This window comes from Alosa pseudoharengus, unplaced genomic scaffold (genome assembly GCF_046254945.1).
Source record: "Alosa pseudoharengus isolate Yale_2024_CS ecotype anadromous, Long Island Sound unplaced genomic scaffold, YU_APseudo_1.1 YU_APseudo_1.1_scf_8, whole genome shotgun sequence".
NCBI lineage: Eukaryota > Metazoa > Chordata > Actinopteri > Clupeiformes > Clupeidae > Alosa > Alosa pseudoharengus.
Window position 1 is genome coordinate 7,629,613 of NW_027468870.1, and position 15,099 is coordinate 7,644,711.

General features: G+C 40.6%; 1 protein-coding gene across 1 annotated transcript; it reads left to right on the forward strand.

Moving 5' to 3' along the window:
- Nucleotides 1-2,397: 2,397 nt before the first annotated feature.
- On the forward strand, nt 2,398-9,586 carry nipal4 (NIPA like domain containing 4). Its single transcript, XM_076273487.1, has 6 exons — nt 2,398-2,765; nt 3,633-3,887; nt 6,139-6,195; nt 6,585-6,675; nt 7,032-7,192; nt 7,973-9,586. The coding sequence occupies exons 1-6, from the start codon at nt 2,723-2,725 to the stop codon at nt 8,572-8,574; spliced, it is 1,209 nt and encodes a 402-aa protein (XP_076129602.1). The 5' UTR covers nt 2,398-2,722; the 3' UTR covers nt 8,575-9,586.
- The last annotated feature ends 5,513 nt before the right edge of the window (nt 9,587-15,099 follow it).

The window sequence follows — 15,099 nt, forward strand, 5'->3', positions numbered from 1 at the left end:
TGAGTACAGGTTATCTCTGTGTGGATTTGTGAGAAAGATGGCTATTAACCTGCCGGGTGGCACAGGAAGTTACAGGCAGTTCCTTTTCACCACCCACAAACATTTACTCACTTTTTTCAGAACAGTACACAATAACACAATACCTTAATTAGGGTGACCAGACGTCCTCTTTTGCCCGGACATGTCCTCTTTTTGAAACCTAAAAATGTGTCCGGGCGGAATTACAAAGTCGTCCGGGATTTTGTTTATTTTCGCCTCAAACGTGTTTACAGCGAATTTGCATTGCTCTCTCTTTCATTCATGTTTGATTCATGGATAGCCTATATATCTATGTCTTTCATTCACATACTAGTCACGCCCTCCCCCTACAGATCGCTTTGCATTGAGTGGAAAGTGTAGGGTGTTGAGCCTGACCTTAGCTACCGTCATTGGTCGATAGTAATCTCAAACATTTAATTGGTCAGTCAGTCACCTCAATAGCGCAAACTTCCTTGTTTAGTTTAAGTTCACTGACGAATTAAAAACGTAAATTTCCATGTTTTTGTCTCGGTCGATATCAACAGCTGAGTGCCTAACCTGCAAAGCAGGCACTTACATGTCGGTCGCAAATAAAGCTGCCAACGACCGACCTACAGGTAGGCTACACAATATTCAGCAAAGCATCAAACGGCAGCGAGGGGTGAGAGCTCATCAGCTAAAGTGACAGAGTTTTTCGACCTTTTAACATTACGTCTCCAAAAACATTTTGATGGCACATCAAATCATAACCATAGACTGTAAAAAACATAACATGACGAACACTTCTGCCATTGTCTGAGCGGCCTTCTCTGGACGATTGCCGACCTAGCAACTTTCTAGCTTTGGGTAGGAAACTGCACTTAGGTTATCCCTTTAAACTGCCTTTAAAGGATAGCCTGCATACTGACAACAGCAGATGTCAATAATCCTCTATGTAGGCTACTGTAGCCTATATGCAGGTGAATTAAATATGTTGGCATAACACAAGGGATAGATGTAGGCCTATTTCTTTACAAAAAAATATCTAATAATAATGGATTGAAAAGAGGTAAGCCTAATAATAGACCAGACATGATTGAATAGATATAAGAAAATGGACAACATATCCACATCAGTCCCCATCAACACAACTGTTTTCACAAGTCAGGATTATTAAGCTCTAAAACAGATTGTTCAAAATTATAGAGCTAGGCTATTGTAAAAGATTCAGTTTGTATTTTCAGAAAGACCTTGGATCAAATTTAGAGATATGCAACATTAAAGATGGGTTGCCATCCAAATATATCTTGCGCGTATAGAGCTCGCTTTTATTGTAATTATTGTTCTTGCACATTGAAAACTTTCAAGTGTTCAAAATAGTCTTTTGAGGCAGTGTTTTCCTGTTAGCGTTGGGCTGGCCAATCAAGCTCATTATCATACATAGTCACCATGTCGACCCCCCCCCCACTGAAGTGTCCTCTTTTTCACAAACCCAAATCTGGTCACCCTACCTTAATGGTTCCAATGTAATAGCTTCTGCGTGTCAACATCCTTGGATTGTTGGATGGCTGTGAAATGAATGGCTAACAAAGGCCCTGTTTTAGTCACCTGGTTACATATCTCCCAGTTCTCATTCCCTGTGTGTGTTTGTTTTTCCTTCACTGTTCTTCCCGGTGGAGAACTTGCCGCAACCAAACCAGCTTGGCACACCACCAGTCATCTGACACCTCACAGCTGAAACCTCACAGTCAAGCCCCCTGAAAAGCCGGAAAACCTGTCTGACTCATAATGGCACTTAATTAAATAAAATTGCATAATGCAATTGTACAGCTTTGTGGAAGGCCATAAGTGGTGGTCTTCATTGCAGTTATGATTGTTACCCACATCCTCATTTATACTTGCCTTTTATATTTATCTCCCCCTGAGATCGTCCACTCTGACCAAATGAACAACATTATTATATTTTGTATGATTTAATGTCCATTCTATGCTCTACCCTGGTATCATTTTCTTTTTTTCTTTTTTGGGGGTGGGGGGGTTGTCTCACAAAGCAACAACTACTCCAACAAGATTAGGAAATAATATGACGTGTTTGTGGCTAACGGGCCCTCGCTATTCAACCAGTATAGACATGAATGGCTTTTCATTCCTCTTCAATTTAGGGTGTGCCGCGCATTTCACCCTAAACAAATGTTTGTTTGATGTGTAAACCGCCACGCCCTCGGGAACTGAGCAGAAAACTGTGGACGCTCAGCTAAGGGTAGTAATCCCCCACAGATACTGTGAACCAAAAATGCTTTGTCCATTCTTTTTTGTCGAAAATCTAACCTGGTAGCCTAATACATTTCTGATAGTGTAGCAATGCCAAAGATTCAAGTATAGGCCCTACCACTGACATATTCATAACCAATAGTAACCAGGAGACTACAGACAGTAACATTATGAGCCGAACCTATGAGGACACACATGGGCGGGGCAGACAAAGTAGCCTACCTGAGCAGGTTGTTTGTCTGCTCACCCCATCCAGGAGATTGCTCATGCATTTGTGAAAGCAAGCCACTTGATTTTGGAACATTCATCACATCGACAACGAAGTGATAAAGTATCATCCGAAATATCAACAGAAACCGAAACCGAGGATTAATGTAGGCCTAGCACATGAAGATTACCAAGCCATGACCAACGTTGTCTTATAGCCAAAAAATCTTTCCGGTCAATAGGCGACATGATGCAAGATGTACATTTATCTGATGATATATGCCAAAATGGTAAGTAGTAATAATACCGCTGTTGCTATTTTCGTAGGTAGTTTAGGTATTGTATGGGAAGCATAGGCTATAAGATCAAGTTTGAGAAAGGAACTTGTTGAATTATGAGTCTCGTTAATTACCTGTATGTGATGAAGTAGAGCTATCTGTAGTTGTATGCCTTTCTTGTGCTAGTTTTTGTCAACCCATTTGACATTGAAAATGTTATCCTGTCACTGAAACAGATGTAGTTGTAATAGAAATGTTGTAATAGTTTGTTCAAAGTGCAGGTGCGTTCAAAGTGCCTATGCACTCGTGAATGCTGCTCACTGCTCAAACACCTTTATTGACACAGCAAACATTTCATGACACTGCTGACATGGGGGCTGTGTGGGGGTTTGTATCCTGTAGGGATGTTTCATCCAATTACTGGTTTTAAAATTATAACAAGGGAGCAAAGAGTATTATCACAGCTGGAGACATGCCTTCTAGTAAAAATGTGTTGCTTGCTAACATGTGTCTCTTGATAATGATGCCTTATTTTCTGAAGAAAAAAAAATCTTCAACAGATATTGTCTTATACTGTGTACTCAACAAAACCAATATATTCTACTGTATCTGACTGATCATTATAACATTTATGGAAACATTAACATACACATGTTGTGGTGAAATTGTGCATGCAAATACAGATATCTAGCCAAGTGCAGTTCTCACAATGGGGAACTGCTGAATCCTGTTCTCCAAAATGGTTATGGGGTATCTTGTTCGCGGACAGACATTCAGATGTATTCGTTTTATCCCAGCTCAACTTCTGCCAGGCATGTCCACCGACAAGTTTCCCTCATCCTCTGTTTTCACTCTTTGTCTCCTTTGTTCCTCTTGTAGTGACTGCTGTCAGGTTACTGTGTCCAGCTCGAACTTCCACCTGTGTAATAAACACAGAGACTTCCTCAATCAACGCCACACTTTATGACAACAGCAACTCCACAACTGATGCACTCTCCGTTGATAAATGGAACAACTACAACTTCTGGATTGGCCTGAGCCTTGCCGTGCTATCGGCCTTCTTGATTGGAGGAAGTGTAATTCTGAAGAAGAAAGCTTTGCTGTGTCTTGCCAGCAATGGACAGACAAGAGCAGGTATGTTACATCTCAGCATCTTTTTATCTCTCAAGATTCTGATGGTTTCACTAGATTCATTTGATACTGTATGACAGTTGTAATATGAAACATGTTGTATGTGTGTGTCAAATGTCTCACTGCTTTATACCCCATTTGCTCCATTGAGACAACTAAATTGAAAATCTAATAGAAAACCAATCCAATTCAAATCCAATCCAATTACGGTGACATTTGAACATTTTGTTTGCAGTAAAAATATTGTAAAATATATTGTATTGATTGTAGAACATTGTAATGTGAATGTTTTATGAACAGTGCGTAATTTAAGGTCCTGTGTAAAGTAGCTAGCCTTCAGTTAAAGAGCATCTGTTGAAATCACAAAGGGGGCTAGAAAGGGGACATGGAGTTGCCTGCTTCTTTCTTGGAAGACAGGGCTCTCATACCATCACAGCCCCAAGGGTTGGCTGCCAAAGCAATTACCTCTGAGTATCATCTCCTCCAAGACCCACCATTGGTTCCCTCACCACCAGTTGTTCTTTAACTTCTAATTATGACCGCCGCGCAGCGAAGCGGCGGTCATATAGGTTTAGTCAGATTTTTTTTTCTCTTTTTTTTTTTCTTTTCTTTTTCGCATGTCCAAATTTCTGTCAATGATTCCCGGGACACTGAAAGACCGGGGTAGACGAAACTTGGTGGGCATGTAACCCCATATGGATAGCATGGAACCATCGTTTTTCGTTTTGATCTGTAGCCCCCCCGCTGGACTGCACCCCCCGAAAGGAGGGTAGGGCAGACACAGTTTTCTGTAAATATCTCGAGAACCGTAAGGTTTAGGAGGACCATTTTTTTTTTGTATGTTGATCTCAAGGGGCCATGTCAACCCATTCCATAACCACTCATTTCATGTATAGCGCCACCTAGTTAAACACAAAAAAGTAAAAATGAGGTGTTGTAATCGCAGGTATCTGTGACCTAACATAGTCAAAACTGCACGAAATTGGAAGTGTAGGATCATTATGACACCCTCTGAATGCACGCCAAGTTTCGTGGAATTCCGTTCATGGGGGGCCACACAATAAATTCATTTATGTTACTATACACCAACTGGCCTGTAGGTGGCCGGAGACAGTTTTCTGTGAATATCTCGAGAACCGTAGGGCCTAGGAGGTCCACCTTTTTTTTGTATGTTGATCTCAAGGGGCCATGTCAACCCATCCCATTACCACTTATTTCATGTATAGCGCCACCTAGTTAAAAATTAAAAAGCAAAAAATTAGGTGTTTTCATCACAATATCTCTGGCTGACATGGTCAAAACTGCACGAAATTGAAAGTGTAGGATCATTATGACACCCTCCGAATGCATGCCAAGTTTTGTGTACTTTCGTTCATGGGGGGCCTTTTATGTGTACATTTAGTGACGTACACCAACAAGGATTCCCGGGACACTGAAAGACCGGGGTACACAAAACTTGGTGGGCATGTACCCCCACATGGATAGCATGGAACTGTCATTTTTCGTTTTGATCTGTAGCCCCCCCGCTGGACTGGACCCCCCGAAAGGAGGGTAGGCCAGACACAGTTCTCTGTGAATATCTTGAGAACTGTAGGGCCTAGGATGACCATTTTTTCCGTATATTTGCCTCCAGGGGTCATGTTAGCCCAGTTCATGTGCACACATGTGCACAAACAGATACACACACACACACACATTCACAGTAATCATGACACATACTCACACAGTAGACATATGTACGCTTCCATGCACAGGCACATACGCAGGCACGCACACACACACACACACACACACACACACACACACACACACTCACACACACACACACACCCACACACATAACATAAACATAACACAAACAATCAAGAATTTCTCATAATTATGAACAGGCAAGATGGAGGTGGGGTTGTATAAAATGAATTTTACATGTGAAATCTATGAACTAATCATGTTTTGGTACTTGTTGTCTAGCAGATACCAGTGAGAATTGAGTGTGGATAATGCAATTTAGTGAGACAGTTAGAATCATATAGGCCTTTCAGCGTGATTTCTTTTTGTGGAAAAAATGTGCTGGACTGGGCGGCGGTCATATTTTGTACCGCTCTGCGGTACATCTAGTTTTTTTAGGTGTTACCCCTTCCTCTAGAGGCTTTGCTGTGTAATAAGAGGCCACCATTGTGAATAAGTTGTTCTTAATGCCTTGCCTAGTTTAAAAAGCACTTCAGTAAACACCATACTATTTTACTTTGAACAGGTGAGGGTGGACATGGGTACCTGAAAGACTGGGTTTGGTGGGGTGGACTCCTTACAAGTAAGTTTCAAATGATGATGGTTAAAATAAAATAATTGTTAAAGATACAATACAATACAGTACAATACAATAATACACTTAGTTCCTTCCTCCAATTATTAAAAATACAATACAATACAGTACAATACAATAATACACGTCAGCTATTTTAATTAGGGGTACATTTCCCATACATGGATTAAGCCTTGTTCCACACTAAAATAAATATTCAGCGGAGATCTTCATTGAACTCCAGTTCCAGAACTAGGCTTTAATGTACAGGAAACTGGCCCACGGTTCATTGTAATAGCACAGTGTAGTGTGTGTCAAGATGTGTCATGTATCTGTCATCATTAGATGGTATTACATTCTGGAGTGAGTATTACATATATGTGTGTGTGTCTTTTCAGTGGGAGCAGGTGAAGTCGCTAACTTTGCTGCGTACATGTTCGCCCCCGCTACTGTGGTCACTCCACTGGGAGCCCTGAGTGTTCTCATCAGGTTGGTGACAGCGTCTCTTGGCACCGTTAACACGTTTCAGCAGATGATTGTATAAAGTGAAACTCAGCATCTGCAAGTCAGCATAAAAACAGAAAATGTATTAAACGTAACGGAAATCTTCCTGTACTGTTGAATGAATGACTGCTAGAATTAAAGAAGCTTTTAAGACAAGAAGCTTTTAAGACCAGTCCAGACATGGTTTCATGCCTCACAATACACTGATATTGTAACTGAAATAGGAAAATGCATTTTACCTTACTTTGGAAGAAAAGAAAGACAAATGATGATATGTATAGTTGAATTGCCAATCATTTGCTGTTCATGATAGTTTTTGTCGTAAATTAATGCACTTCCAGTGCTGTTCTGTCTTCCTACCTGCTGGGGGAGTCCATGAACCTGTTGGGGAAGATGGGATGTCTGCTCAGCCTACTAGGCAGCACCATAATGGTTATCCATGCCCCAGAAGAGGAAGAGGTGACGACCTTAAGGGAAATGACAGAGAAATTACTGGACCCTGGTGAGTTGATATTAGTAGTGACTACTACAATCCCACATTATACTACTACTAGTGCTATTAATACTGCTACTACTACTACTACTACTACTATTTATACTACTACTGCTACTACTTCTATACTACTAGTACTACTATGGCTACTACTACTACTGTTACTACTAATACTACAATTACTACAACTACTACCTCTACACTACTAGTACTACTACTACTACTATTACTACTATTATTTATACTACTACTTTTACACTACTAGTACTACTACTGCTGCTGCTACTACTACTACTACTACTACTACACTACTACTACTATTTATACTACTACTACTACTACTTTTACACTAGTACTACTACTACCACTGCTACTACTACTACTACTATTACTACCACTACTACCTCTACACTACTACACTACTACTGTTAATACTACTACTACTACTACTACTACTTCTACTACTATTGCCCTTGTATCAGCTATTCCTATAGCTCTTTTAGCTACCTATTACGATTATACATGAAAATACTATATAACAGTAAAAAAAATAGAATACTATATAATAGTACCACTACTACTACTACCACCACTACCATTACTCCTGATAATAATAATAATAATAATAATGATAATGATAATACATATTTTTGTAATATCCAACATGACTATTAATGTAGTTATATAATGAGGTATATTATGTTTAATTAGGTAATTTAAAGGACATCATGAGAAATGATATTGAATGGCTTATTTAGCATTCCCACAGTATTGCGTCCACTCCCTCAGGTTTTCTGGTGTACGCCACCATCCTGCTGGTGGCCTGCGTGGTGCTTGTGTTCTACGTTTCCCCGCGCTGGGGCTCCACCAACATCCTGGTCTACATCAGTATCTGCTCCCTGCTCGGCGCCTTCACTGTGTCCTCGGTCAAGGGCCTGGGCATCGCCATCCGCACCGTCTTCTCCGACCCGTCCGTCCTGCGCAACCCTCTCACCTGGATCCTGCTCCTGACGCTGGTGGGCTCCGTCGTCACGCAGGTGAACTACCTGAACAAGTCGCTGGACACCTTCAACACGCTGCTGGTCTACCCCATTTACTACGTGTTCTTCACCACCGTGGTCCTCACCACCTCCATCGTCCTCTTCAAAGAGTGGGGGGCCATGACCGGCGTGGACATTGTGGGCACCCTGGGGGGCTTCTTGGTCATCGTGCTCGGCGTGAGCATGCTGCACCTGTTCAAGGACGTGCCCGTGACGCTCATGGGGCTCCGGAGTAGCCTGTGCCAACCGGTGGGCACGCCCAAGAGGGAGGACAAGCACATCCTCATCGAGAACATCGAGTGTCTTCCGCCCATGAGAGAGGAGGGTCCTCGAGTGTTTATCATTAGCTAAGAGGCTGCGGCACACACATGTCACTGTGTTTATATATGAGTCTCTCTAAAAAAGTCCATTTTAGTGTCTGCTTAGTGACTTTGTCGTTTCGTCTGCCGATGACTCAACAAGATGACGCAGTAGGCTGTGCGAAACAGGCCACTGCTGAAAGTAAGTCTTTGACGCAGAATTAAAGTTTGCCAGTCGATTTGGCAGTAGATTGTGAAATGGTGGGTGGTATGGACCCCCTTTCAACAATCTTAAAGAATCAGCTGTATCTCTGTAAATAGCAACCCACAGTTCCTAATACATTTTTCTATGAATTATTTTGAATTTATTTCTGCCAAAAGTCCAACTCTCTGGCTTTTCATCCTCAAGGCTCTCCCACTCTTGTAAAGAACTGATGTGTGCATAGATAAATTGGCACTTTGCATGTGTCATTCATCTTCCACTGGGGGGCACTCATTCACTTCCAGCTGTTTCCCTTTTAAGCAGCCTCAGTATGAGGGTGGGGATGGTGAGGAATTTAAAGAGGGGCGGATTAGGTGTGAGGTGGATTGATGCATATTTAAGTCATTTATGAGCATTTATGAGCAATCAGTACACAGAGGTAAGACACCATACATTGGAAACAGTATATGACACCAAAAAGGCACCGATAGAAAATAATATTCAGATATTAGGATGTTGCAGGGAAGGGCTGAATGTAAGTGCTCAGTGTTTCTCATTATGGTAAGCACTCTAAAGAAGACAATAAGATAACCACTTTAACCACCATAATGTAACATAGAGCGTGCTAGTGTGGTAAAGTAGACTATAAGATGTTAAGTGCATATAAACGCAAGAGATGGCCAGTCTGAAGGTGTTTCGAGAGTTTCGCTGTGTTTCCGACTCTTCAACATCATTAATGCACTCTTTTTTTACCTGTCCACCTTCTCCATTGTACATGGCTTCAAGTGCCCCCTGACAGTATGTGGCCTGAGGCACTTCTTCATGCACTTGAAAGCAATTAAAATGTTCCAACACACTGTAATGGCAAAGAGTAATTACACTTCAGTATAGGCAGCCAGCGCAGCATTCATTACTGCTATTTACTGCCTTCCATTTTCTTTGAGCTAAAAGCTTTTCTTAATATCGTAGCGTTTTTGCAAGCATAAATACCTTGCCCCGTCATAAGGCTAAATGAAGCTGTGAGAGGAAAACTCAGGGAGTGTGTTGAGATCATGGTTAAAAGTGATGAAGGAGTAGAGGTCCTGCTCACAAGAATAGAATCACACCATCAGAGATCCTCATTACACTTATTACACTGGGTGTTCACCAAGGGTTCATTATACCGGAAAGCACCCGAGATGCATGCATATCATTACATGCCTATTTTAGCATATTTATCCAAATACAGCCACCGGGAAGGTTTATTGTGTATGTATAAAGGCAGTTATGTACTCATCCACCAAGTACGCTGGTGTTATGCATTTTGTCTTACACAAAAACTAGTCTAAAGAATTCCAAGTATATGGAGATGAATCAACGATAAAATCTATACATCAGTGGAAAACACAGTGAGACATGTAAAGATTTTGTGAATCTTTTCCCTGATATCCTATTATGCGGGTAAATGGCAAATCTAGGTCAGGCCAGGCATGTGTGAATAGCACCCAAGCTGCAGTTCAATATCTAACCACAAGATGGCCCTCTTTGATTTCAGAGGATAATGCCATTCCCCTTGTATAACTTGCTCAGCGACAACAATATTATACTAAACAAATATGTCCATTATACTATACAAATATGTAAAACCATTATACTATACAAATATGTGTCCATTGACTGAACAAATCAGCACTGGATCTATGACACATGAACATTGACAAAAAAGCCTTTGAGAACTTTTGTACATAGATGAACGCTATTATATGGCATTTTGTCTTCAGTCATCCTTTATGGCCTCATCGTTTGACCTTGAATGAAGCTTACGTTGGATATCGCTTGTGAGTGCTGTACCTTTCAGACACTGAGGTGGGTTTGGGTCCAGAGGGTCCATCATCCATAGAGGAGAGGGTAAAATAGTGGTCCAGAGGATGTAACAGGTTCTTGGGGAGAACGGTGAGAACTTCTGAACTAGTGAGAACAATTCAAAATAATTTTAAAATAAACAGAACTGGCAATGCAATTGAGATGTGAGGGGTTGACAATTTGTAGCTGAGCAGTGAGAAGCTAATTAAGCACTCCAGTCTATCCAATGATTAATGGCATGTTTAAGGAACGAATTGATTGTGATAGCTATTCTTATACAGAAGCATAATTATTACCCCAGTCTCTCGAGTGTCAATGCTGGGGTAATGATACAAATCATGCAGTCTGAAGTGTATTTAATAATGACTACGTTTCAGGTGTCGAGGCTGCTACACTCAACTTGTCACACACTAAGGTTAGGGGAGGGAACCTCTGCTCTCAGTGGGCACACTCTCTACCAATCAATCAAAGATGCAAAAAGCAAATGTTATTGTAATGTTCACTTCACTCCCCTGGGGCCTGTTGCACTAAAGCAGAATTAAGACATCCGGGATAAGTTACTGAGCTGCGCTCAATGAATCCAAAACAAGAGCGTACAGGCTTAATTGGTTGCACAACGAGCAAGCCAGGGGGGTATTCCATCAACCTCGCTAAAGGCCAAACCTGGCTTATTTCGATAAGTCTCGCTAATTTTAGTGAGAATTCCGTTCCATTAATGAGGTTAACGTGAATCCCAGTTTGGTAACCATGGGAATTTATGCCACAGAACCAGAGAATGTCTAATAAGGGGAGAACTGCCACTCTCGGAAAACTTCCGGTTTCTGAACTGGTTGCAGTTCCTGCTGTGGTTCCACATGAGGGCGCTCGTCCACGAGTGCAGAATGAATGGAGGTCTATGGAGCTGTACCCCTCAAAATCCACTTTTCTCTGGATATAATTTTTTTCCAAGTAATTTGAAAATTGTTTTCGAAAGGGGAGGCAAAGAAAATACACTTGGTTGAGTATTATATTTTTTAAAGTCACTTAATTGTTCTAAAAAGCCTTTCAAACGTGTCTATGACGTCATTCATTAGCACAATGCTAGCGTGTTATGGGCAACAACGACCCAACCTGTAAGAAATCAAAAGGACATAAGTACTCGTTCATTCAACTTTTGACCTATAACCCATGTTGAAGTTATACAAACTACAATCAAATCTGAGATTTGTCAACGACAATCAGGTGAAAGAGGCAAATTTAGCCGTCTAGCTCCATTGACTCCCATTCATTCTGCACTCATGGCGATCGCCCCCAGTGGAAATCTAGTGGAACTGCAACCAAAATTCGGTACAATGGGACTTAATACGGAGTGGCAAGGCTCTCCGTAGACGGGCTCTGACAGAACTAACCTGCTCCGTAGCAGGTTAACTTTCAAGCTAAATTAAGCTGTGTTGCAAAAAAAAACAATCGGTCGGAAAACGAGTCCAAAAAGATGGTTCCGTCAACCTGTGCTCTCTTCAACTGTAGCCTACAACTTCAAAAATAGAAGTAGGCCTAAATGTTTTTTTCCGACAGTGCACCAAGCATGGATTTACACATTCACTAGCTCCAAAGAATGTATGAAGATTATACGATTAAAAATGTTTTAACTTCACATGCGTGTGATTCTAGGAATCGTGCTACTCTGCGTCACTTACGTTCGGTGGTGGTGTAACGTGCAGCGAGACGGCATAGAAAGGAATTACTTTCTTGCGTGTTCGTAGGTTCGCTTCCCATACGAAGTATTAAGGCTACATTGTTTATCACCTTGATAATGACATTTTTAGATATAATCTTTGATGAAAGACATATGTCTACTGTTGATAAAGGGTCATGCACATTTGGTAGGCTGTTCAGTGACAGCTTTGCGGGCTATATTATAGGCTATCTGATGCAAGCCAAACGATAATTATTCTGTAGCCTAGGCAGCTAATAAATAATTAAAACTGCTTCATGAGTCGACGATTGTTCATGAATGTCAAATTTACTGTGTGCTACACAGATTAAATATTAGGTCTAAATGACAAATTAAAAGCCATTGCATTTCAGATAAATATATTTAAAACACTTTGGGACTTATGAGAGACAATAGGCTATATTACGTTGATACTAATTTATTTTATGACCACCTACACCTAAACAGTAATTTGGAGTGAACCCTTTTAATCTAAGAACGTATAGATAGTTTTGAATAGCCATATGCCAAAGTTGTTCTTGAGTTTATACTATTTATTCATTCACTCATTTTGTTCAAGAGTGAAGATAATCAAACTAGCAATTGATTTCAAACCATTAGCATTGTTGTTTTAAATGTATGCTTTCATTATTCTCCAATTTCTGTAGGCAACTATCTATTTTCTTCTCTCGATGTTAAATTTAATGACGTTCGATGAAAATCCTGTAGATGGTGCGTTTGCAAATCGAACAGAAATCGTCTAGGATTGTCTTAATTTTACGACATATATCCTCTTTTCGTCAATCTACTTTTCTACCTCGTGCACGAGCAGAGATGAAGCTGACCTAAACCTCGCTTGAATAAACGAGGCCAAGATGCCGGTAACTTGAGTTAATGGAACGGCTTCAGCCCTAAGTTAAAGTCTACGCTAGTTCAAGCCAGGCTTTTTCTGTTAAGTGCCGCCTTCATTTGCGAGGTTGATGGAATACCCCCCTGGATGTCTTGATCCTACTTTTGTGCAACAGGCCTCAGGTTTGCCCAGGTTGTTTTTGTTGTCGTTTTTGGAGCCTGGGCTGTCCACAGAGATCAAGTTTTTTTACAGTGTATTCAGGACACAGACAGCCAGCGGTTGGTTAGGTGATATTTGCAGTAAGTGACAAAATGTTTTAGCCTAAAAAATGTGTGTTCAGTTAGGTGTGTTCATTTCATAGCACACTTTACCAACATATGCAGTATCAGAATGACTACCGTCACAGAAGAAATGTGAAAATGCACCATGAAAACCAACAGACTTCACATAAAAGCGTACTCAATATCTTTAAAGTAAATGTTATGGTGGCACAGTAATGCTATCATCACTTCAAATAGTGAAAATGTTGGATGCTAGCTCAAAACAACTACTCAGGTGCAGTTTAAAGGGATATTCAACCATTTGGTTTTCCACCTCCCCTTGAGTTAAACTGTTGAGTTTTACCTTTCTCCAGTTCATCCAGCCGTTCTCTGAGTCTGAAAGCACTTTTAGCTCCAGCTCATTGAATCAGATTAGACCGTTAGCATCTCTCCTATAAGCTAACGGTCTAATCTGACGCCGGTCATTATTGGGAAAATAAGTCCCGACAGGGCGAACCGGACCCCGACGTGCAGCGGAGGGGTCTTGTTCTGCCCTGAAGGGACTTATTTTCCCAATAATGACCGGGGTTCTATACATTATCCCGCTTATTACACGGCTACTTGCCAAAACGAAATAATAAACTCCCCACGATATGACTTTAGCCTACATAGCCTAGCCTATTTGTTACCGTTCATCGTGGCATTTGCTGAGAAACAAATAGTTTGCAAGAACACACGCTGAATTTGAATCAAACATTCTTTAAAACACAGCTGATCAACTGTCTGCTTTTACTTTTGAATGAAGTCCCAGTCCTTGCGTATATGAAATACCTGAATTAGAAGCACAAACTCCGTTGCCATTGACAGCTGTCATTATTTTTTTCAGAGGTCCTTTTCTCGGAAATAATGACCGCTAGAACTTTGGGAAATCCCATTCAAGTCAATGGAGCGTTCTACTTATATATAGTATTATTATATTACTAATAAGTATACATATTCGATTCTATTATTATAGGCTACCCTAATGGTGTTGTGATTTGATTAAACAAATAGATCATGATTCAGTCCTTCAAAAGACTAATAGTGATGCTGACCTGGTGACATACCTGAAGTGCCTGTCTACAAGAAATCTGCATTCATCAGATTTTCTTTTCATCAAGAGGGGTTGTTTTCCTTTGTCTATACCGTACTTAATCAATTAAAATAACTTTCCCTCTCATCTCCTCTCTCTAAAGGAAGTATTTGCTTTGAAAGAATAAATTTAATTAAGGTGATTTAATTGGTTTGAGAAAATTCAGTAGGCAGTGCTTCACTCTAAAGGTTACCTCTAAAGGTTAATGATGAAATATTTATCTCTGAGAACATTTTTATTATTAATATAATGTTAATGAAGGCAAATAGTCATCAAAAAATGGTAATTGTTCACATTAGGATGTCTTTGAAACTTGAATAATGTCCAATTTTGAAAATCATTTGACCCTTTTCATCAGAGATGACCGCTCAGTGGTAAGATTTAGTCTTGTGGAAAATAGCCACGGTTGGGATGGTGATTTTATGTAATTTGATGTAATTTTGCCCCTAAAAAGGCATCTCATATCGCACTGATAACATGGATTGCTTCCGTGCCATTAGGCTCTTTTATCTCATCTCCCATCACCCAGATTTCAAAAGAATCACTTTCAATATCCCCATTAGAGGCGCTGACATTTAAGATAAATGTCAAGTGTTTG

Excerpts from the sequence above, each read along its gene's own strand:
- nipal4 (XM_076273487.1), top strand. The coding sequence starts at position 2,723 with ATGATGCAAGATGTACATTTATCTGATGATATATGCCAAAATG. Across the intron at positions 3,888-6,138 it reads CAATGGACAGACAAGAGCAG|GTGAGGGTGGACATGGGTAC; the intron begins GTATGTTACATC and ends TACTTTGAACAG. Across the intron at positions 6,676-7,031 it reads GCCCTGAGTGTTCTCATCAG|TGCTGTTCTGTCTTCCTACC; the intron begins GTTGGTGACAGC and ends ATGCACTTCCAG.